The sequence below is a fragment of the Balaenoptera borealis genome (genome assembly GCF_965194805.1).
Source record: "Balaenoptera borealis genome assembly, chromosome: 13".
Taxonomy (NCBI): Eukaryota; Metazoa; Chordata; class Mammalia; order Artiodactyla; family Balaenopteridae; genus Balaenoptera; species Balaenoptera borealis.
The window spans coordinates 35,387,342-35,413,154 of record NC_138870.1 but is presented as its reverse complement, the minus strand read 5'-3'; the positions used below and the strand labels follow the sequence as shown (position 1 = coordinate 35,413,154).

Sequence of the window (25,813 nt, the reverse complement as noted above, 5' to 3'; positions counted from 1 at the left end):
AAAACTATTATCGAGGCACTATTATGCTGCAAGGTTTTAGAAAAAAATCTTGTTCATACGGCTTCAAATACAAATTGGTCCAACGAATCCAAAATTCCCTGTCTACACTAAATGGCCACAGGGTTTTCCTAAGAGGGATAACAACTGTTTATGCAAAGGCCAAACTGTTTCTCCTTGAGACTACCTGGAAGAATGGCTCTGATGGCAAAATCCAGTATTTCTAAAATAGAGATAACACATAGTATTTACTTTTCAATACCAAACCCTTCTTCCTAAAGGAACAGCATGACATTTAAAATTGAACAAAATAAAAATCAATTCTATTGAGAAGTAAGGAAGCTATAACACCCCAAACTTAAAAACAAACACAAGAAAATATTGAATAGTCTCACTGCCACTTTAGAATTGTCAAGGGTCACGATGATGTGGTAGTAAGAGAACTAAACTCCCATACATACTCATCTTGGGTAAATCGCCTTAGCTCCATTTCCTCAGGTGTAAAGTATGGAAACTAATTCCAATGGCTACTGTGAGGTCAAATTTATCATAAGCAATGTCTGAATATGTACCATTAATTACAACATTATATAGAAGGGAAGGAGAAAAAGGAGAAAGTGTAGGAAAATGGTCTAGCAAAGGAATGTTATAAACATGCAAGCTAGGTCAAAGGAAGTGCATCAAGGAATAGTTTAATCAAGTTCAATAACAGATTATTGCAACATTAAATATATACTTCTAGATTACTAAAGATGATCAAGAGAAAAAACATAATAATAATAGCAATAATGGCTAACACTTAAAAAGTGCTTATTATAGGAAAAGCAATGTTTTGAGGGCTTTCTAATCTGAGTTAGGAAGTAGACTTTAATAATAACAAAAATGAGACTGAGTCTCAACAACCTTAACCCAACCTTACCCACAGCATTTCATCATGATGAAAATAAAGTAATTGTAAGTGGGCACATCCAGTAAAAGATAACTACCTGGTTATCACTTATTGAATACAAAAGCAATAGACAAGATTACCTTTATCTGGTTCTGCAAATCCTTGCCAATTTAGGGGATAAAAAAGCAGGCTAGCTGGAATTAATGTCATTTAGATAGAGCTATCCAGAGGGCTTACCCACTTTGTCCAGCACCCCAAGATTCTTGACTACCAGTTCCCATTTGACAGCTCCAGCAGGCAAGTCAACAGAGCATCAAGCAGGAAGTGTTTATTCAACTGCCTTCATGGCCAGTCCCATAAATTCCAAAAATTACATGATTTTTTAAACTTATAAAATATAACAATTAGTACATGGGGGAAATTTACATACTCCTCTGTGAGGTGGACCACTTCTTCGATCATGAGAAAAACTGCGGCCCTCGTCATATTCTCGGTAATCAACATGACTGTAATATCTACTGTAGCTTCCTTCACCAGGTCTGTCTAGCAGTGGTGGTTTCTTTGGCACAATATTAACTACTCTATGGTAGCCATCCTAAAACAGACAAAAAGAAATATATAAAAATCACTAACTTCTCTATTTGGTCTTGGAAAGGTTTTTTAAAAAGCACAGGAGTTCTTATCCTTAATCAAATAGAGTAAATGTATAAACAAACAAAAATGCATTAATGAAATAACATGAATATAACTAATAGTAAGGTCTTCACATGAATTAAAGGAAATAAAACTGTTCAATGAAGAAAGCCAGGTGTTTAAAGTAACATGCAGCAATGCAAAAAACCAATCATAAGTAAAAGAAAAAATACAATATTATTGTTTTAATAAAAAATAAACTACAAAAGTGAGAATGTTACAGTAGCTCTAATCCCTAACTGTCTAGGAATTTTATAAGTAAAACCATTTAAGATAGCACACATCTTTGGTCTACTGTGTTTGAAGTACTGTTCAGAAGAAATATAAGATTTTTACACACAACCAACAGCAAATAGGGAGGTAATACTGAGCTAGAAAGATCTAGAGAAAACATTTTGCTATTTCTCCAGCAGCACTAGAGAGAGGAGAGCCTTTGACATCACAAGTTTTGAAGCAAAATAAAACTCGTTATAAAATTTGAACTTTCAAATAATTTTCAAAGTAATACATTAATGTTTTAAAGTTTTAGTAGCTGAATGGATTCTTAGTGGGAGTTGGGAAACTGGACAGAGGGAGAGAAGAACACCTGTCTTAGACAAGAAGCTGCTGTAAAATAACTAAACAAAAATGATTATCAACAAGAAGAACTGGAGAGCTACAGAACATGTATCTGTAAACAATCTGGTCTTAAGCACTCTTGCTATGTTTATCAATATCAGATTAGGTATATGTGAAAGAAACTGGCAAGCTATCTAAGTATAAGATATGATCAATATGAGTTAATTAATTTGACAAAATGAAAAACCAAAATATAATGCCCAACGTTCGGGGCTGGTTATTTTACCATCTTAAGTCTCAGTTTCATTATCTGCAAAATGAGATTAATACTAGTACCTACCTCATGGAGTTGTGAGGATTAAATAAAAACCAAATTGTAAAACATTTAGCACAGCAGGACACACTAAGTGCTCAAAAAATGTTTGCTCTTTTGATTACTATTTTTGCAAGTCTAAGTGAAACACTAAATTCCTCAAAGTGTCTATTTCCTTACATTACTTCTTAGCATTAATAACTACAACTATTCAGATATAAATAATTACATCCAATTCAAATTTCCCAATGGGTAGGAAATTTGTCAATGTGTTAGGAAAAAATAAAATCAATAGTTCATATCTATTTGACAGTTAAAATGACCTACCTAATTTTTTTCCATGGGGATACAAGTTGGTTTCCTTCTTTAGTATGTTAGACATTAAACTGTAATATATATTCTGTATGATTACATAAAATATAGTACACAAATGAATTTATTGACTCTTTCTTCTAAACACTATCTTTCACAGAGATTTCAATTAAATCTAAACAAATACTGAGTTTCTTTTTTAAAAAAAATGGCATTAAGCCAAAATTAACATTACAATTTATAGCCTTTTCTAATTCAAAATTTATTATACATAAAATTAGAATCACTGATTTCTCCAATTCCAGGAAATCATAAAATTCCACTCCACAATATCCTTGTTTGTACATGCTTTGGTGAAGGGATGGTAGGGTGAGCATATACGCCTAAACGCTTCTATTAATAGACAGCTTATTACCTTACCAAGCAGCCTGTTTCTGTGTTCAACTCCCCCAAATTACTACAAAGTTATTTCAGGATTTTAAAATGTATATGGTAAAACTTTCAAAGAAGTAAAACTCAAGTCACATTTGGTTATATATTTAACAAATTGTTTCTACAAAATAATACAAATGAAAATAATCATTCCAAACTTGTTAATCAGCAAAAGAAAAAATCTCCTAATGACAGTTCTTACATCTAGCAATGAAGATGAAATTGGCATTTCCTTTATGTTCTGAGAAAGTCTTCAAATGTAAGTATCATTATACCATCTCTGCTCTGTAGGCATCTAATCTTAAAGAAAACTCCCTCATTCTATGAAAAGATTTAAGGAAATGAAGACGACTGTAGAGTCTGTGACAAAGCAAGACTGTGTTTTCAGAGAGTTCATAGCTTATCCAGATATACCATTCAAGAACTTTTTTCTTTCCAATAAAATCCATGATGAGAGGCAAAGATTTCAGAATCTCTCTTTCAAAAGCTTATATTATTAAGAAAGTTCAAACAGTATTTTATATTACTTACAAAGCCAGATCTGAATGGAAACACCACCACTGTTTGAAATTCTTGTACAAATCTTACATTAAGCTATAAATATGTAATTTTCCTTCCTAAATGCTAATGGAAGTACACAAGGCTTCAGATACTGATGTTTGGAACCTCCTTTAAAGAAATGTTTTGGAAAACAATGGCACCATAATACATGAACCAGAAATCAAAATTATAACTTATGAAGAATATGTTATACAGGGTTTTTAAGAACAACAGGATCATTTTCAATTAATTAAAAAATAAACTCAATGGAATGGAAACATTTATTATTTAAAATGCAGATGGATCCATCGGCTTTGCTTCTCCAAAGTTAGTATTAATGGTATGATCAGTCAGACCAAAAATAAATAGTATATGTAGTTCATTAAAAAAAAACGATAAATTTAAAAACCCATTTTACTTAATCATTTATCCACTCTGGCAGGACGTAGAAAGCAAAAACATGTATATAAACTTAACCACTTTTTTGAAAAGTTATAGTTCTATGATTTTTACACTTTTGTAATTGTCATTACCTTTTAGACGAGACAATTCCTACCACAAGGCTCTCTGCACTTCTGAAATATGGACTATTCACAGTTTGCTTGTGCTAACAGAAATCTGATCAGATTAAGATACATATCAAATTAGTTTTGCAATTTTGAAATCTGAAATGGTGATTGTGTTTTGTTGCAAAACAACCAATTATTTCTTCATTTTCTATAAATTCCAATTTAATATAACTACCTGTTATGAGAAACACTTTCATTTTAGTCAAGTAAAAGCACCAAGTTTGATGTTTTCTTTGATTCCATATATAAATTACATGAAATTTCCCACACTAATGTTTAGTCTCATTACTAACTGGGTACAAATTATGAGGATTACATTTCTTTAAAAACATTTATTTTCCATTGTCCTTAAAATATATTTTCCACCCATTTTAACACAAAAACATTTTTAATATATAAGCACCCCCTTAAGCATCTTTATCTTTTAGGAACACATACTGAAATATTTTCATTTGAAATAAGTTTTGGATTTACTTCAAAATAATCTAGGAGGGAGGAAAGTGGTGAAGGCATAGACAAAACAAGATTGACCATGAGATGATAATTACCATTTGAATGATTTGTCCTTGGGAGTTCATACATCATTTTGTTTACTTTCATATACTTAATTTTTACCCTTATAAAAAGTCAAAAACAACTAAAACATTAACCTACCAACAAAGTAACTAAGTACAATGGTACATGTAACTATTCAATGCCATTATTTCCTGACACAGTCAACTTAGTATGAATGCAAGTTTCATGGGCACAGAAACTTTGGTCTTATCCACTGCTCTATTCCCAGCACGTGGAACAGTACTTGGCACACAGCAAGCACCACATACATAATATACATTCCACTTTGCTATCTCAATTTTACGCTCCTGTTGGCATCACATGCTTTTTACTAGAAAAGTACAACACCTAACTAAAAAATTTGATTACCCACCAGGCTGGTGGACTTCTGCTTTCAAAAGCTTGAGGTTTCCTCACTCTGATCCCTCATGTTTTATGAGATGTCTCTGTATAGTAGCACTTACTGGTTTAATTCACTCACTGAATTTTCAATGAAATATTGATTTTTCTGGGTCATTTCAATGGCTTTTGGGAATAATGGGTCAAATATCTGAAACTGGAACTGCCCCAGAAAATTAGGACAGGACTTCCCTGGTGGTGCAGTGGTTAAGAATCCGCCTGCCGATGCAGGGGACATGGGTTCAAGCCCTGGTCCAGGAAGATCCCACATGCCGCGGAGCAACTAAGCCCGTGCGCCACAACTACTGAGCCTGCGCTCTAGAGCCCGCGAGCCACAACTATTGAGCCCACGTGCCACAACTACTAAAGCCCGCGCGCCTAGAGCCCGTGCTCCACAAGAGAAGCCACCGCAATGAGAAGGCTGTGCACCACAACGAAGAGTAGCCCCTGCTCGCCACAACTAGAGAAAGCCCACGCATAGCAACGAAGACCCAATGCAGCCAAAAATAAATGAAATAAAATAATTAAAAAAAAAAAAAAAAAGAAAATTAGGACATATTACAGAATGTAGCCAAGAATTGCTCATATCTCTCTGGAAATAGTGACAACAAAAAGAAAGTTAAGTTCATGCAATTCTGTCACCCAAAAAAATTAAACACCTCCTAGGGCAGCTCTACACAAAGGAACATTATTAAATCAAAACTCAGCAAATGAACACTTAAGATTTTGTATTTCACATACGTAATTTTCACATTTCAAGTAAACTGTAAAAAAAAAACATTGCACTTTAGGTAATGATATGCATGTTTAGGTAGGTAATGTAAAGTGTACTGTTGTCCACAGTTTACCTTGAAATGCATCCCCAAAATTTGATGGATTAAGTGTATGCATAAAGGACAGACGGATGGATAAAGACATGATAAAACAAGTTCAGTAAAATGTTAACAGCTGAATCTAAATGATGAGTAAATGGATGTTCACTATAAAATTTAACTTTGCTGCAGGTTTTAAAACTTTCATAATAAAATACTGAAAAAAGTTTTATTTACATGGGTAAATTTACAGGAACACTGACTAGGTAAAACAATAAACTGCGGGGCATAAAAAGAATTAAATTATGCATGTGCACACTTTTAATAAGTGTTTCATGAAATAAGAGTGGGAAGAAAAGGAATATTTCCACATTAATATACTTTAAGCAATAGTATCTGGAATATGTATATAACTGAATTGCTAAATTAAGTAGACCTGATTATTTCAAGTTGGATTAAAAACAGATGTCTGCTTTTATCTTGGGTACATTTAAATATGAGAATACATGGAACAAATATATGTCCTATATATTACCTATAAGGCCTTAGAAATTAACAAACTCATGTTCTGAATTCACTAAAAAATTGATTTCTGATTGGCTAGAGTCTCCAAGAGGGAAATAACCAATGACAAGAACAGTAGAAACATTCAACTAACCCAAGGAAATAAATATATTGTTATGTAATTACTTACTTATAAAACCTAGTTATGTAACTCAAAACTAATTATATGTGACAGAAAAATTTTAAAAAAAAAAATGTTTTTTTGGCCGCGCAACACAGCTTGCAGGATCTTAGTTTCCCGACCAGAGTTTGAACCCGGGCCATGACAGTGAAAGCTCCGAGTCCTAACCACTGGACCGCCAGGGAACTCCCAAAAAATAAAATTTTTTAAAAATGTTGCTGCTCATCACTACCCTCAGTCTTTACAATTCTCACTGCTACCAAGATTAGAAAATCTTTTACTTAATATGCATTTGTTAAAGGAACAGAAGAAGAAGGCAGGTAGAAGCAGATAGGATTGCTTCAGTCCCAGTTACATTACAGTGCCCCAAATATAAGCTGCTAGTGTTTTGATCCTAGTTTCCAAACTTTACCATCTCTAAAAATCTGAAATAAGCCAATGGAAAATGGACATTTTATGTTGCAACTTCATTAAAATGTTCCACATTACCTATCTGTTCCCTATCAGGCTAACAAGGCGGACTTCCACAACTGGAAATTTACTGGTATCTAAAAGCCATTGTCACAAAACTTGAAAAAGGCTATAAAATCATATAACCAAGCTCACAGAAATTACAGATTAAAAAGTAGAAAGCATGTTTTTAAAAATAAAGACCTTACAGGGACTTCCCTGGTGGTCCAGTGGTTAAGACTCCATGCTCCCAACGCAGGGGGCCTGGGTTCAATCCCTGGTAACGGAACTAAATCCTGTGTGCTGCAATTAAAGATCCCGCATGCCGCAACTAAAGATCCCGCATGTTGCAACTTTATTTATCCCGGCACAGCCAAATAAATAAATAAATATTTTTAAAAATAAAATTAAAAGTAAAAGCCTTACAGACATCTAGAAGTTAAATGTAGATGTTCTGTGATAATCAGTGTCCTCCCAACAAAGGAATGTGTATGTTTACAAGCAGATTCTGTGTAGTATACTTCTTTGGGCTTAAGTCTCCTATTTATCTACCCAAGTTTAAGACTAAATAAAAATTTATGTGAAGCACCTTAAGAGTAACTTATTATTGATACAGAAGTAATTTTTAAATGCTCTAAAGTGCTAAAATAATAATTGATATATTTGTCAAGTTGTACATTGAGGATAAGCTTTCCAATACTCAAATTAAGTGTAATTTAACATCAGCACCAAAATATATGTGTCCAATTGCCTTCCAGGTTTATCAAAAGCTAGAAGCTCACAAAATAGTTGCTTTATAACTGAGGTCATACTAGTGTAGTAGGTACCTTCTAGAGTCCCTATTTGATGTCATACTTTATGTCATAGCAATAGTTTCTCAAACACATTTCTGATGTATCAGAATTGGGAATGAATGGGACAAGGGGAACAGTAAGAAAAAAAAAAGAGAAATGCAGTAAAATCGTTTGTTGTTAGAGAACAGAACCCAAACATACAAAATAAAATAGAACATTAACTTTGTCTATCCCAGACACTAATGAGAGTAGGTTCTCACTTTATGAAGGACTGGCTAAAGTTTTACATTTAGAAAAAAATATATATTCTGTCCTTTCAAAATTTTAAGTAAAGTTTTATTTAGGTATGACAGCCACATAAAAAAGTGTACAAACCGTGAATGTATTTCTGGATAAATTTTCACAAGGTAATCATACTGTGTAACTACCACCCAGATCAAGAAACTGAACATTCCTAGCATGGCAAAAGCCTTCCTGTGCTCTCTCCCAGTCACTACCTCTGTCTCCCAAAAGTTAACTTCTTTCCTGGCTAGTTCTGCCTGTTTTGAAACTTTGTATAAAAGGAATCATACAGGACACACTCTTCTTTCTTCCAGTATTGTTTGTGAGGGTCACACATGTTGTTGCATATGGCAGCAGTCCATTCTTTCTCATTGCTGTATAACTGCACAATTAATTTATCCATGCTGTTGGACACTTGGATTGTTGCCAGTCTGGAGTTCTTATGAATAATACTGCTTGGGAACATTCTTGTACATATCAATATCATACACCAATATACTTTTTAAAATAACATTAGATGATCTCTGCTTTGTAAGCAAATATTTTAAAACTTTTAATTATGTTTTTATTAGATCCAAAGTCAGAATTACAACTTCAGTGATTTACATTTCTAGTTCCAGTGTCACTTAAACACTTTAACCCAAGAATTCTGTCGGTCCATGAAATCAGATGTGAATAAAAAATTACTTTTTCACCTAAAAGTAGGCAACAAACAACACAACAGCAAAAGCAGTATCTGTGGCTTCACCACTAACAGAAATCACAGATATTTTTATGTTCATGTTATAACTGTTGCTATAACAACAAAGTATCATTTACACTCATCACTCCTTTGAAAACACAGCAATGAAATCCCCACCACTAGTTCTTGCTTGATATCTAATGACCTACTAAAAGAAGTATATATTACTATATCACAAATTTGGTTTCTAATAGTTTTATAATTATATTCAAATATAAGTGGTCTCCTTTAATTCTGTGTATTTTATTTTATAGTTTTAAAAATGCTATTCTAGGAAGAGATCCATAGGCTTCACAACACTGCTAAAGGGATCATGGCACAGAAAAGGTTAAGAACCTATGCTTTTTTAACTAAAATGTAGGTGTAACATAAAAAGCAAAGGGATAATTTTCCAAGAGCCATCAAAGGGGTATAACATATCGAGAGGAAAGGAAGGCTTTAAATTACTAACCATAATAAGACCAAGTTCACCAGAAAAAATGTCGTGTCTTGAGTCTTGTGGAGGGGGGGATGTGGGAAGACAGAAGGATTTATAAAGTAATAGAAGTTGACTGTGGGGGATGGAGAGACCAATCTAATGGAATTAAAAGAAGAAAGACCAGAGGAATGAACTTGGACAAGTTCTGGGCACATTCCATGCTCCAGAAGGAGAAAAGCAGTCTGGGCTCTTCCCCATCTAGGAGAAACCTAGTAGCCAGAGAACTTAAGGAAGTGAGATTTACCTTTAGGCACTTACAGTTGAGTATATCCAGTCTGATTTTAAGGGCACTTGTGGTAAAAACATATCTCCCTATCTGCTTACCGCTGATGAAATTATTTTACAAAGGAAAAATGCCTCTGTTTCACTTTTACACACACACAAAAGGTATAAAATGAAAACGTTTGGGTTTGTTTAAATTTTACTACAATATCCTCATTCATTGAGGACTTCCCTCACCTGTCATCTTTACCTCAACCGTCATCATCAGCAACTTCAGTGTTCAGCTACAATCTGACTTTCTTAACTCTGCATACAGGAATCACCTGATGAACTTTTAAACAACACTATTGTCCAGATCCTATCCATAAAGATTATGACTTAATTATCTAGGGCCCATTCATTGGTATTTAAGAGCCCTCTAGGTAATGTACAGTGAGGACTGAGAGCCCCTAATCTAGATTACTGATCCAAAATCTAACCTCAAAGTTTTGTTGACCTCAACTCCAATAACCTTCACCCACCCTCATTCCCACCACCATATACTGAACTTCAGTCACCCAGAACTGTTCCATCTTGGAAACTCTACATTCCAAAATACTGATTGCTTATCTTTCCACCATACCCTGGCCTTCAACCTCATTAAGCCTTTCCTGTCCCTCAACCCCTTACTTCTTTCAATCCATCATCCCTCTCATAGCCTTATTCCCTTTCCTAATCAGCCCATTCCACATATCACCTCAATAATTCTTCAATATCCTTATCTCCCTGGGTCCACCATTCATCTTGGAATCTTAAATCAATACAACTTGCTTTCTCTACTCCCAACCTGGGCTACTTAGATAATAAAGCACACAATCCTGCAGATTGGTGCCCCTATAAAATTTAAGGTACATAAGCTTACAGCCCCTCAGCAACAGTCTTTTTAAACATATCTAGTCAGGAGATACCTACAATGGCTACGCCAAACTTCAATGGCCTCAAGTCTCCCTCTACCTCCTCCACTTTCAATAGATGATCTTGCCACCTCTTACTTGAGAGAAAAAGGCTGTTAGATATGAGCTTTCTCAAATCCATTCTCACACAGACAATGACCTTACTAGAGATAGAGAGGGCCCTACTTATTGGTCTTTATGACACTGATAAACTGATTATTCCCATCTTAGAACTCACTCCTCCCCAGCATATTTAAGCCAGCTTCCTTGATAAGCAATAGCCTCTGGGCAGGTCCCTCAGCTTCCAGTTTTAACAGCTCTTTAAGCCAACTCCCACTGCAGTGTGTTCTATCATATAACAGAGCATGCACACATAATGCAGAATGGTGTCTTAAAAGTTTTACATCATAACTTTCCCCATGATTTTATCGTGAGTATTTCCCACTGTTCTCTGAAATTATATTTCTGTATATAAATCTCTGTCTACATTATAAGGCTTCTAAAACACTCTACTACATTCTAGAAATGTACCATTCAACACTCAGAATTGTTTTGAAGATTAGGAAGTTGATATATACCTCACTTACAGTAGGTAGGTACTAGTTAAATAGATAGTTACAATAAATTTCCATTTAAAGTAAGTCATCCCCTCTCTAAATTACCTTATTTTATAATTTGGAGCCATGTAAAAGTGTTACATTAAAAAAAAAAAAAACTAATTAGAAAAGAAAAAAAAAAGGCAAACCCCCAAAATCAAAAACAAAGCACGGCTTCCCTGGTGGGGCAGCGGTTAAGAATCCTTCTGCCAATGCAGGGGACACGGGTTCGATCCCTGGCCCAGGAAGATCGCACATGTCGCAGAGCAACTATGCCCGTGCACCACAACTACTGAGCCTGCACTCTAGAGCCCGTGAGCCACTTGAGCCCAGGTGCCACAACTACTGAAGCCTGCGTGCCTAGAGCCCATGCTCCGCAACAAGAGAAGCCACGACAATGAGAAGCCCACGCACCTCAACGAAGAGTAGCCCCCGCTCGCTGCAACTAGAGAAAGCCCACACACAGCAATGAAGACCCAATACAGCCAAAAATAAAAACAAAAAAATTAATTAATTAAAAAAAAAAAGGTAGGGGCTTCCCTGGTGGCGCAGTGGTTGAGAGTCTGCCTGCCAATGCAGGGGAAACGGGTTCGAGCCCTGGTCTGGGAAGATCCCACGTGCCGCGGAGCAGCTGGGCCCCTGAGCCACAATTACTGAGCCTGCGCGTCTGGAGCCTGTGCTCTGCAACAAGAGAGGCTGCGATAGTGAGAGGCCCGCGCACCGCGATGAAGAGTGGTCCCCGCTTGCCACAACTAGAGAAAACCCTCGCACAGAAACGAAGACCCAACACAGCCATAAATAAATAAATAAACAAATACTTAAAAAAAAAAAAAAAGTAAAAGTCTAAAAAAAAAAAAAAAGATGTGGGGAGGTGGATGATATCTTTAAAAAAAAAAAAAAAAAGGTAAAACAAACCCAACTATATATTCAGTTAATGGCATAACCACACAGAAAATTCTTTTAAGTATCCCAAATTTCTAATAGGATATATCCACGGGAGGGTAAGGGACCTAAAAAAATAATTTTAAAAAAATTCATCCCTTTTCCCATCCCTGTGTTAGTCCTACATCTTGTTTATCTATCACTTTTTTGTTCTAGGTAAACTATAAAATAATTCTATCAAGCTGAAAAAATTTCTAAATTGAGATTTTGATTAGAAACATCAAGACTATTAATTAACCTGGAAAGAAATGACATTTTGTAATAATTAAGTCCGCCCCTTCTGAAATATGGGAGGCCTCTTCATTTTTTCCATCTTAATTCATTTTAGATCAACCCCAAGCTAAGCTGTAACCTAGGCCAAATGACAACCATGAAGATGATATCACCCATCTAAGTGGGTTGTAGGATTTACTTACAACATATACAAAAAATAACTAACATATAAACTAATATTTGTGCCCTTTGATAGTGTATAGTGAATCCATAATATACCCATATACCATCACCATGAGCCCAATCCCTTGGTGCTTAGAATGGGCCTAAGCAAAAGTTTAAGATTGACAGCTTCTTGACCTTACCCAAACCCTCCCTTGGGTCTCTATAGAGGATTTTGAGGAGAGAAAGAGAGCATACACCCATTCAATAAACAGTAAGCTCCTACTATGTGCCAGGTACTAAACACAGTGCTGGGAATACAATAATAAGCAAAACAGCAAGCTCCTTTAGAAAAGAAAAGGACTGGTTCAAAATTATCAATTCCCAGAGCAACAAAGAGACAAGCAGTAGAACAGCATACCAGAAACTGCCTACCTCCCCCTACTTTAGAATTTCACATATCCAATTTGCAAACATTTTTAGGAATATAGAAAAACAGGTGACAGCCAATAGTAGCAGCAGGTGCTCAAATATTTCTTTGTTAACTGATGGTCTGAGCTTTATCAAACCTTAAATTTTCTTCACAAGTTAAGTATAAATCCTCCCTTTTAGAAATTTAAGCAAGAAATATAAAATACAGATTTTCTACATAAATAAAATGTTGCCTTTCATTTTCAAACTTTTGACTTTTAAAAGATAAGCTTGATCTATCTACATTTCAACTAGCTTTTGGTAGACAAAATTCACTTGGACACTTGGTTCTGAATTATTCTATAGGTAAGAACAACTTACACTGGGGTGACTTCGAGGAGGTACTCTTTCTCTTGGAGGTCTTTCATAGTCATATCGTCCCTCAGACCACATTTCATCTCTTCTGTAAGCCACTGAAGAATAAAAAAAAAGAAATCAAAGAATAATGGGTTTTATGTTACTATGAAATAGTAAAGAAGAAAAGGAAAAAGTAAATGATTACATTCTAATACAGATATTTTCCAGAGATACTTAAGGGAAAAAAAAAAATGTAAGTGACCGAAAGGAAAAAAACAATGATTATGGCAATTCTTCAAAACAATTTTGAAATTTTCTTAAAAAAAAAAAAAAGTAATAGAAAGCCCCACCTTCCTTCTATTTCCAAGGCTGTTTAAAAGCTTCAAAGACCTTATTCTCATCAACTGTGGGAAGATCCATAAGACCACAGATTTTTCATTCTCATAGAGTAAAAATTAGAAAAGATTCATTTTAATGAACAGTGTAAAAGGCTAATAAGCAAAGCTGGATGGTGTGTACAACAGTAGTTTCAGCTTTTCTACATCCTTGGAGCTTACTGTCTATGTCCAATGAAGTGGTTTTAACTGAAAAAAATACTAAATAAACAATCCTGTAAAAACACACTCAACAGGACTTCCCTGGTGGCGCAGTGGTTGAGAATCCACCTGCCAATGCAGGGGACACGAGTTCAAGCTCTGGTCTGGGAAGATCCCACGCGCCACAGAGCAACTAAGCCCATGCGCCACAACTACTAAGCCTGCGCTCTAGAGCTCGCGAGCCACAACTACTGAAGCCCACGTGCCCCAGAACCCAAGCTCCGCAACTACTGAACCTGAGCTCTAGGGACCGTGTGCCGCAACTACTGAGCCCACATGCCGCAACTACTGAAGCCCACGCACCTAGAGCCTGTGCTCCGCAACAAGAGAAGCCACCGCAGTGAGGCCGCGCACCACAACGAAGAGTAGCCCCACTCGACACAACTAGAGAAAGCCTGCGCGCAGCAACAAAGACCCAATGCAGCCTAAATAAATAAATAAATAGGAAAAAAAAACCCACAAAACACACTCAACAAACCCTGAGACAAACCACTCTTGATTTTGTTTTTAATATTATAATCTTATTTTAATGCAGAGGCACCTTCATAAATTTGACATTAAAAGTTCTGTCAGCATTCTTCCCATTTGGGATGCAGAGAGAGGCTTCCTACTTTGATGGAGAGCTGACATTTTCTGGGTAGAGGGCTAATGCAGTGCGTTACAGAGTCCAGATGAAAGAGCATCTGTGAACAGGTAAACAAGGCAAATAAGACAGAAGATGAGAATAGGGTACAGGAAACAGCCCAAAGGTCATTTACAGGAAATGGTGATACAGTAATTGAGGGGTTGGCAAATGTTTTTTTAACGGACCAGGCAAATATTTTGGCCCTGCAGATCACAGGTCTCTGTCACAACTACTCAATTCTGGTAGTATAAATGACAACAGTCATAGGCAATATATATAAATGTATGGGTGTGGCCGTGTTCCAAAAACATTTTATTTACAAAACCAGGCAGGTGGCCCACAGGGAACAGCTTGACAAGCCCTGGAGTAGATGACAAATGGTTAACAGGGCAGAACTGGGGGAGGGTGAAGTAATCATGGAGCAGGTTAGAACTGTGAACCATCCTGATGCGTAGAAGGATGATCATGAGCGAGCAGTGAAAATGGAACAGGTAACAAGTTATGGCCTTTTAGTACATAGAAAATAAGGCAACAAGTCCACATACACAGTCCACAGATCAGTGAAGATGAAAAATATTTCAGAGAAGCCATATATCAAGAGATTTTTGGTGGTTCTTTCTGATGTACTACTAAGGGGGAAGAAAAAGAAATAGACACTCCATTTTGGCAGCACAGAACTGTAATAGTTTAGGTTAGTTTAGGCTAAGGAAAAAACAAAGACTGGAAGATGAGAGCAATACTTTTTTAACACTATCATAGTAAAATCAATCTTAATTTTCTCTGTACAAACAAACCTATAATACTTTCTAATACAATCAGACCAAATAAAATGAACTAACTAACCAAAGATGCCTAGCGAAATGTTAATTTAAGTTACAAATTAGCTTTTAACATTATGCATAAATCAACCTGAATTCTAACTCTACAATCAGACATCATTAACAGTGTTATTTCAAAGTAACCAGTCTTTTAGGTAGAAGAACTGATGGAAGCTTAAAAGGAAAAGAAATAGTCAACATGGAAAAGAAATAGTCAACATTGCTTCTCCTCACCTACCTTTACTGAATCCAGGTTTCAGTAAAAGGGTTTCAGTCTAAAGAATGAGTTAGGTTTTATACTACTTAAGATACAATACACAGAAATAGTAACAGCAACAAATTGAAATCAAATCACAGGAAAAAATCAACAACCCAAAAGAAAAATAGACATATGATATGAAGACAGTTTACAAAAAAGGAAACACAATGGCTCAATCTTTTGAAAAGATACCCACCTTTCTTCAAAATAAAGAAGATGAAAACTAAAACTATAATGGAGTACCCAAAGCTCTGAAGAAAGCAAACTGTTTTGATGAGAGTAAGGAAAGCAACACTCATAATTAATGGAGGAAGTATAATTTGGAACAGACTGGGAACAATTTGACAATATCTATCGAAAATGTTAAATGCACATATGCTTTGACCTGGCAATTCCACTTCTACATATACTTGTACATGTGCATGGCAAAGACTGAAAGCAACCTAAAATGTCCTTCAGGAGGGTACAGGTTAAATACAGTGTTGTACATTCATATAAAGGAATTCTATGCAAACCATTTCAAAGAAAGTAATCCCATATATAACAATATAGAAAGATTGCCAAGATACACTGCTAAGTAAAAAAGAGCAAAGGGCAGTCTAACATGTAGAGTATGCTGACGCTTTGGAAGTAAAAAGGCAAGATATGAATACATACATGCTTTTGCACAGACCACTTCTGGGAGTATAAGCAAGAGAACATAACCATGCCTGCCTCTGGGAAAAATGGGGTGGCTGGAGTATAGGAAGGTAAATATTTTCACCGCATGTTTTATACATCTTATTATCTATTATAAAAATAAGAAACTGTTTTTAAAGGTCCTGAAAATCATTCAATAAGTATAATGTGTCAGTTGATGGCAAAAATTATGACTATAAATTAATGAACTAAAGGAGAACATAAGGAAAAGTAAGATTTTGTAATTAATGTGAAACAAAAATAAACTACAAGAGTTCTAAAGAAATCCTATATAGTTTCTTAACTAGATACAGCAATAAAATACTGAAATCTACTGGCTGCCCACAAAGAATGTATGAATAATTACTATACCACTTACTTGAGTCTTTTCAGGAATCAAATTTAAAGTTTTCAACAATCTCCTGCAGGTGGGGGGGGGGGGAATACAGACATAAGGATTTGTGTCTGTATGTATGAATGGAGAAAAATAACTAAACCTTCATTATTTGTATAAATAAAACTCTCAAAATAAAAAATTATGCGCCTTAATAAGCAAGACTCCCTTCAAACACACCTTTGAAAATAGAAGATATTATTTTGACCACCAGAGGCCACTCAAGTTTCGTAAGAACAACAAAATTACATCAAGAAGACTTCTAGTCCTAACTTTGCCAGTTGAGAGCTGGACAGGGCATAACTCTTATCCTTTCTCTGAAAGGATTGCACTAGATGTTTAAGTCATTTTTACCTAGAATATTAAAAACACCAGCTTTAAAATACCTCACATATTGAAAGAAAATCTGGCATCCTCAGCCTGGAAAACCCTACAGTTTTATTTTGGCAATAAATGGTCCCATGTTCAAAAGTAATCCCAATATCAAGCCAGTAATCATTGACTCATCAAAGAACACCAAACTTATTAGGTATAAGTTTGATGGAGAACTTTTAATGACTTTCTCTGAAAATATACAAAGTACACTGAGCAGGCTTAGGTAAAATTAAAAAAACAAAAAGGGCATGTACGATTAACGATGGAAATTCCAAATATTTCAAATATTCTTACGTTTAAAAAAAAAGTGACTCTAAATCTACTCAAGCCTGTAGCCCTACCTACCACTTTACATGAAATTCAAAGGATAGAGGAGTGGGTCTACTAGAAAGACTAGGCTCACCTAATTGCTTTACAGAAATTTTGAGAAGTGCCTCACTAGCTGAGTGCAGAAATAAGACTGTATTTATAGTCTTAAATTTATAGGTCACTCCTGATCTAGTTGCCTTTTTCTGCTTGGCAGTTTGGAAGACAAATAACAAAAATTTTATTGCAATTACCTCACAGTATTTCTACTTTAATTAATAAATCCACAGCTTACAGAAGCTAAAAAAAAAAAAGCAGCAAACAAAGTAAAAGTATTTAATTTTGATGAAAACCTAGCAATTGGAAACAAAGCAGCTAGAACAAGGCAAAAAACAGAAACATAATCATACAGAAAGTCAAAATAGCACTGTCTAGAATATACATCATCAAGAGACAAGAGACCAATTAAATTCATTTGTGGAAGAGCTAAATGTAAGCAAATGAATCAGAGTTAAAATCCAGAGACAGAAAAAACCTAAATAAAAGCAAATTTATCTGATGGGGAGTCATTGTTTAATAGGTATGTTGTTTCAGTTTGGGAAGATGAAAAGCATTGGGTGGTGGTGATGGTTGCACAACAATGTGAATGTAAATACTTAACACCACTGAATTGTATGCTTAACTGGTTAAAAAGGAAAATTTTATGTATATTTTACAATTAAAAAAAAATTTTTTAACGTGAATTTATCTGGCACCAAACTCCCAGCTGACTTTGCTGAATGTAACAATCACTTCTGTAAGGCATCAATCTGTATTTTGAACTTAATTTCTACTAGAAACAGAGAGCATCCACAAAACAGCAAGATATTACACTACTGTTACCAAAATTTCAATTCCTATAGTTAATCCTATGACAACTTTGCATATTTGACTTCATACCTGATGATGCCCCAATGGAGTATTCACCTTACCCGGAGCTACAGAAATCACAGTTTCAAGCAAAAATGTTTAGTAAATAAGGTAAATTTTCTTTACCTTAAAAAGTTGACAATTTTTAAAGATCTTAATTTAAAATTTCAATTACTGTAAGTATAGGAATAATGTTATAAAAGGAAGTTAGTTTCCTTTACAAATAACAAATAAATTGCTTACATGTCTATATTACAATGATTAAATAGAAACATTAGGCTATAAAGTAATCTCATAATCAATTATTTCATTTTTTAAGTTATCTCTTACTAGTGAGTATACTGAAATATTAATATCTTTACAGAATCTGCAGGTATTCAGTTTTTAAATGTACTCTTACCATACCTATTGCTTTTACAAAACAGCAATATCAGAATATAATGCTTTATTGTTATCTAAATTACTGCGTATTTTCAGAATAAGAACATAAAAATAGTAGAACACAATGTAATGGTGAAATTAAATAGAGCTTGGTGTAGCAAAATAATTAGCACCTACTAGTAGAAAACACCGCAAAAAATCAACCACCACTGGTGAGGCCCATGCCAAATTATTAAACTTCTTTTATCTTTAAGAAACCTACACTACCAAGGGGGAAGGGGGGTGTGGGTTGAATTGGGAGATTGGGATTGACATATATACACTACTGATACTATGTATTAAATAGATAACTAATGGGAACCTACTGTATAGCACTGGGAACTCTATTCAGTGCTCTGTGGTGCTTCCTTCCTAAATGGGAAGGAAATCCAAAAAAGAGGGGATATATGTATACGTATAGCTGATTCACTTTGCTGTATAGTAGAAACTAACACAGCATTGTAAAGCAAGTATACTCCAATAAAAATTAATTTTAAAAAAAGAAGCCTATATAATTGGGGAAGGCAGTAGTATAAATAGACGATTCCATATGCAACCCTGTACTGTTAGTAAAACAAAACAGAAGACACAGTTTGATGATTACATACAAAAGAAAGAACATTGGGCTGTAAAGAAGATTGGCTTTAAGCCAGATCTTTAATTAAAACAACAGAAAAGGGAAAAGGTATTAGAGCAGGAGGATATAACGAAGGTACTATAGGATAATAAGGGAAGAATATGCTAATATCACCTTGAATTCAAAGAATCTTTTTTGTAACTTTCAAAGGATTTTAAAATAACTGATGAGTACAGCAACCTTCTGATTAGCGGTACATGTTTATGACATTATCCAGATTTAGGCTATTGACCCGTTCTGCAACTGAAGCCAGTCAGCTAAATTTAAACCAAGGTGGGGCTTCCCTGGTGACGCAGTGGTTGAGAATCTGCCTGCCAATGCAGGGGACACGGCTTTGAGCCCTGGTCTGGGAAGATCCCACATGCCGCGGAGCAACTGGGCCCGTGAGTCACAACTACTGAGCCTGCGCGTCTGGAGCTTGTGCTCCGCAACAAGAGAGGTCACGATAGTGAGAGGCCCGCGCACCGCGATGAAGAGTGGCCCCCACTTGCCGCAACTAGAGAAAGCCCTCGCACAGAAACAAAGACCCAACACAACCATAAATAAATAAATAAATAAGTAAATAAATAAACTAAGGTGCTCTGACTTCCAGTGAAGTGATCATGTTACCTACCCTGTCATCACTTCACTAATCTCCCATTAGGGGAGTATCAGAAGTACTCCAGTAAAGTTCTCTGATCCAACACCGTATGAAAACTGAATACAACTGAAAAATGGAAGGACCCTCTACATGACAATTAAGCAGAGAACAGAATTAGAATTCAGTGTGGGGAATGTAGGCTTCATTTAGAAGTTTGCTAATAACTGGTCATAGATTATAAAAATCTCATTCTCTTATGCCATATTCAATAGAGTACGTTTAATATACCATCACGGTATATCTACGTCCAGGAAGAAATAAGCTTTCTTAGAGCATTCCATTGAGCTACCCAACCACTGTCATGTTAGCTTCAATTGAGGGCGAAGATGACAGGCAGGACTTGAAGTCTCGGTAAGAGTAGCCTGGAAATTGAGAAACCAGAAAGTCACAGGCAATATCCTTCTGTAAAACTATTCACGCTTTGAATCCACAGGCAAGGCAACAGAGAAAGATCTGTTTTTCATTTTATCTATAAGGTTATAGTAGCAGCTTAGACTACACAGAAACTCTGCACATTGCTCTAGCCAGCTTCCAGTATTAAATACACTCAGGATAAATAGCTTTCCCTCCTTCCCAAATGCATTCCTTTCACTCTTTATATTCATTAACTATTTTGATAGCAAACCATGGTTAGGAATTAGGTCACATTTGACCTCATGCTTTAGATGAGCCATAGGCCTTCGCACTGGCAATTCCCCACCCAGGATGCTTGTCTCCAAGTATCTGCATGGTTAACCTTTCAATGTCACCTCCAATGTCTTCTTAAAGTCATTTTTCTACCAGATCCCCCTAATCTTGCTGTTTTTTTTCACAGCACTAATCATCCAAGATACTATATAACTTTGATGTATATTATTGGTCCCTTGCTACTAGGAATGTGAACTATATGAAAGCAGGGATCTCTACATTGTTCACTGATTAATATTAAGGACCTAGAATAGTTTGCACAATGTATGTGCTCAGTATTCATGGAGTAAATCTATTAAAGCTGGTAACATGCCCCCTCTGGATAAATGATTCCCACGTCTCCACTTCCTTTCAAGAGGGTATCTCACAGCACCTCCAACTTCATATGCCAGAACAACTCTTCACACTTCTCAGAAAACTGCTTTATCTCCTGTCTTCCTCATTTTGGTCAATGACACTATATCAGATACCCAAAGGCCCAAATCAGAAACCTGAGTCACACAAGACCCAAAACTTTTCATATCTAAGTAACTAAATCCAGTTTTATCTACCACCTCAATATATAAGGCACATGTATCTCCACTTCCCTAACCCAGCTACCACTGTCTTTGTTCATATGCTCTTAATCTAGCCATTGGACTCCCTAACAGTAAAACACTGGTCTCCTTGCTTCTGATGTCACCTCTTACACTCAGCAAACTGTAGCCAGAGTGTTCATTCTGATAAGACATCTTATTTTAAAATCTCTGTTATTCCCCATATCCTAAAGAATGAAGTCTCAGCCTAAACTTGAAAAAGCTTATTTATGACCTTGCTCCTACCATTCCAGCTTCACCTCCTACCAATTCCCCAACAGCCTCCAGAACCTCCAGACATAACAAACTACATCTTGTTCTGCAAGTGTGCCACTATTTCTCACCACCATATCATGGCATGCTTTTCTCCTGCCTAGAATATCTTTCTTCTACTTATTTGCCTTCACCCTCTACTCTTCCTTCAGGGTTCAGCTCAAATGTAAACTTTTCTTATATTCTCCAGAAAGAATAAAGTGTTCCTCCTTTGGGCCCCTTAAAGCGCCCTGCTATACTAGTGCTATGTAACATTATATTCAATTTACTTTCCTTCCTCTCCTCCCTCCCAAACTAAACACCACTGCAAAGGCAATGAATGTGTACCTTTCTTACTCCTGTTGCTTAGCACAGTAAAGGTACTTATTAAATATTGATCAAATAAATATATTATTCATATGACCACTACGTGAGCCATTCTGAAAAACCTAAATATTAGTTTGTACCTTTTGGTTACTCAGAAAACTTCCAATGAGCACTATTAGATTATGGCTCCTATCACACTTCTCATGACACTAATGCCACTTCATTTCTGAGCAAAAGGTACCAATGAGAATCCTTTAGCTCTAGCACCTAAATCAATGATTCTCAACCCTGTCTGCATATTAGAATCATCTAAAGAGCTTTAAAAAAAATACTAATGCCTAGGTCTTGTCCTCTGAAATCCCTATACAGTTGCCTGGGACATTTTTTTTAAATCTTAAACTTATCTTAGGATGAGATCCATTGATGTTAAAGCAAGGTAAACATATTCCTGATATCCTAAATTAAAACAAGAAGTTTTTAAGTGTTGACTTGAACCTAAAAATTACATAATACTACTTCTACTTGAAAATGTTTAAAATTCCAGACATCTAAAACAAAAATGAATTTTAGAATATAAAGTCTGTGAAGAAAAAAAAATAACATTGGATGTCAATTAAAATGGTCAAAATAAAGAATCCACAGGAATTAATCATTGTTCAGTGCCCAGGGAGAGATAAATGCAGGCAATGATACTTAAAAAAAAGCCAAGAAAATTTAATCTTGAGAGAGTGCTTAAATGTGGATGAACAACAGTCAATGGTAGAATCCAAGAAAACAGAAAGGAATTGGGGAAGATAAAACGTCCATGAGAAAGATACAAACGACCAGGGCAGAAGATTGGCATTGCAAAGGAGTGGGAAATGAGCCTGCATAGGTATTCAACAAGCTTTCATTTCCTCCCCTGAAGGAGATATTATCCCTCCCATTCCAGAAAAAAAAACACAGAGGCTCTGAAAATCTCAAATCTCAGAGGCATACGGAGCCTGGAATCAGACTCAGGCCTGTATGACTTTAAAAACCAAGCCCTTTCCACCATATCACCTTGCTTCACAAAGCAAACAGGCAAGGACAGAGAAAACAAAATTCAAGGGCATTAAATGGCACAACAAAGCAAAAAAAACAGGGACTTGCCTGGTGGCGCAGTGGTTAAGAATCCGCCTGCCAATGCAGGGGACACGGGTTTGAGCCCTGGTCCGGGAAGATCCCACATGCCGCGGAGCAACTAAGCCCGTGTGCCACAACTACTGAGCTTGCGTGCTGCAACTACTGAAACCCGTGTGCCTAAAGCCCATGCTCTGCAACAAGAGAAGCCACCACAATGAGAAGCCCGCGCACCACAATGAAGAGTAGCCCCCGCTCACTGCAACTAGAGAAAGCCCGCGCAACAACAGACCCAACGCAGCCAAAAATAAATAAAATAAATAAATTTTAAAAAAATAAAGATACATGCCAACTAAATACTTAAAAAAGAAAAATGAGAAAAACTAGAGGAGGAGCTCCCTGTAGGCTTTTAAACCTAGAAATAAGGTGAGGGGGGAAAATGTCATTCCAAATGACATTAACCTGGCAGTATACACGAAGGACTGAAGGTGAAGAGGCTAGAGGAAAGGAGATCGCTGATTGCTTCATAACGAACAATAGAACTTAGTACTGTTAAAGTACTGCATTCTTTAGTAGTTTCACAAGTTACTTGACTTTTCACTGCTTTAAGGAAACTTCTTTTATGTAAGTATTAAATACTTAGTAGTAGATTCTTGATTGTTCATCATAAGTGATCAAGTAATGGAAATTACTCAAATAGGCAAAGTTTGTGTGTAATATTTTCAAATCTAAATCTTATTTCACATCTGGATGGAGTTTACAGTCTTTAGTGGTCAGCCTCCTTCCTGTCTTTTACCCTCCATTTCACCCTTAAAAAGGGATACTCAATTAACTTTGCTAATATGTCATTCATATCTGAAGTTTCCCTGATCAAGAACCCAAATAGTTTCTTATTAATTAACTGTAACAAATCCAAACATCTCTGCCCTTTACATGCCCCCTTCTACCATCTCACCTAAACTTCTGTTCTCTCGGAAAGGATCATTCATGCCTTCCTCCTCACTGTGTCACAAAGTAACAAACACTACCCTGGAGCTGTCTTATTTCCCAAACCGCAATACCTCTTTCCGTTCTCTCACTCAACTTCCAAACATCCATAGAGGCCCAGTTCAAAATCTATTATTCTCCAGAAAGCCCATTTCTGAACCCTACAACACTTACAAAAGATTCCATAACAATGACTGCGAAGCCACGTGTGACTTATGTTTGGCCCAGGTTTCTTTTTTTTTTAATAAAACTTTAGTCCATTGACCACACTTAAAAACTGGAAGATAACCCTTTAAGAAACTATATTTCCAACTTTCCTTGAAAAAACTGGACACTCTGGCAACGCTGGGATCACACAGTCACACAGCCACAATCAGCTGTAGCTGAGTAGCAGCTGATGTCTTTTGAAAGATTTTTACATTTTAAAGTCAGGAGATGACATCAACCGCCTGACTTCTGAGGCTGTATCTGCAGCAACTGCAATGATTCAAGAAATACTTGACTGCCTATTAGGCAGTGGAGTTACAAAAGTAAACAAGACAAATACAGTCCCTCCCCAAAAGCCTAGCTTAGTAGCAAAGACAAAGAGATAAGCAATCAGGATACATCCTATAAGTGCTACTAAAAGGAAAGTAGAGGGCACTTAGCACACAGCAAGGGTACCTAATTCTGTCTATGGGAAGTCAGGGAACACCCCTCAGAGAAATTGACTAAACTGAGATCTTTAGCAGGTATAGGAATTATCCAGAAAAACGTAGGGTAGGGATCAGGAAAATCAAAGAACTTTTGCAAAGACGCTGACTGAAGAAAAAAGCATTAAGAAAGTGAAATCAGTTCCATATGGCTAGAGCCATGACTCACCCACAAACGCAGGTGTCAAGAGAAAGGGCTCAACTGAAAGGGCTGGAAGGAAAAAACAAGTGTTAGTTAGAGTCAGGAGACGTAAGAAAATTTCCATAAAGAGGCTGAGTAAGTAAAAGTTTGTTAAGCAAGGAAGAAAGGTTTCAGAGAGCACAGTTGTTGTGTTGAGGGGTGAAATGTGGAAGAAAAGTAGGGAGAAGCAGTGAAAGCCTAAATCAAGGCAGAGGGAGCGAGCACAAAGCAGCACGGGGATGGGGGTGTAGCATAGAAGACCAAAGGGGCTTACATCTTGGACGGTAACCAAGGATAACAGGGATGTGAAGCATGGCAGTTTTGGCTGGCCACAAGTTTGCCAAGAGAATTAGTCCCAGCGGTCCCCTGGTGGACGCGGAGGCATTCGGGCCTCTCAAAATTCTGCTGCGCCCTGGCTGGATTGCACTTCCGTCTCTCTAGAAGACATCGGCTTCAGTCTGGATGGACTGTGCAGGCTCCAGGAGAGGCTCTGAGTTCCAGGCTGCTGGCACGCAGGCTCCCAGGGAGTGGTTAGAGGCCTGGTCTGTGTGTGCTGGTGGGTAGAAGTTAAGTATAAACTACCTTGCATTATTTTCTGGTTTTTCTGTCGGAATGACGGGCCTGTTTACAGCCACTTGGGGAAAGAGCAGTGTGTGCCCATTATAGATTTACAGGAAGAAAAAAGGTGCCAAGAAAGTTAATATTTGTCCATACCAATACTCAGGATGAGTCATTCTGTGAATCCGAGTCTCCCCAGGTTGACCTTGTCTCCCCAACGAGACTGAGATATCCTCCAGAAAAAGGCCGCTTTACACTTTTTTGTAGCTCCCGAAGTGCCTATAACCGAACTGGGTACGTCGAACACATTCAGTAAATTTACCGACTTACTAACTGACCTCGGCTCATTGAAGTCACCTAGTTCAGTCCTCTTTTTGCATATTACGATGCTAAAGAAAAGCGAACCTGTATCACAGACTCAACACTTTCCTTTATTCCAAACTCCCCTGCGTCTCTCCACC

General features: G+C 36.5%; 1 protein-coding gene across 21 annotated transcripts in view; it reads right to left on the bottom strand.

The window, feature by feature from the left end:
- PPHLN1 (periphilin 1) overlaps positions 1–25,813 on the bottom strand; it is a 259,607-nt gene that overhangs the window by 149,782 nt on the left and 84,012 nt on the right. For 7 of the 21 annotated variants that reach the window (XM_082349474.1, XM_082349473.1, XM_082349471.1 and 4 more), the window contains exons 2-3: positions 13,360–13,451; positions 1,317–1,481 (exon numbers count right to left, since the gene is read on the bottom strand). In XM_082349474.1, the coding sequence (XP_082205600.1) occupies positions 1,317–1,481; positions 13,360–13,451 (257 nt within the window). Of the gene's footprint in view, positions 1–1,316; positions 1,482–13,359; positions 13,452–16,690; positions 16,734–18,325; positions 18,364–25,068; positions 25,348–25,508; positions 25,643–25,813 lie in introns of those variants that run through there. The other 14 variants (XM_082349475.1, XM_082349478.1, XM_082349480.1 and 11 more) reach the window with 11 other exon arrangements.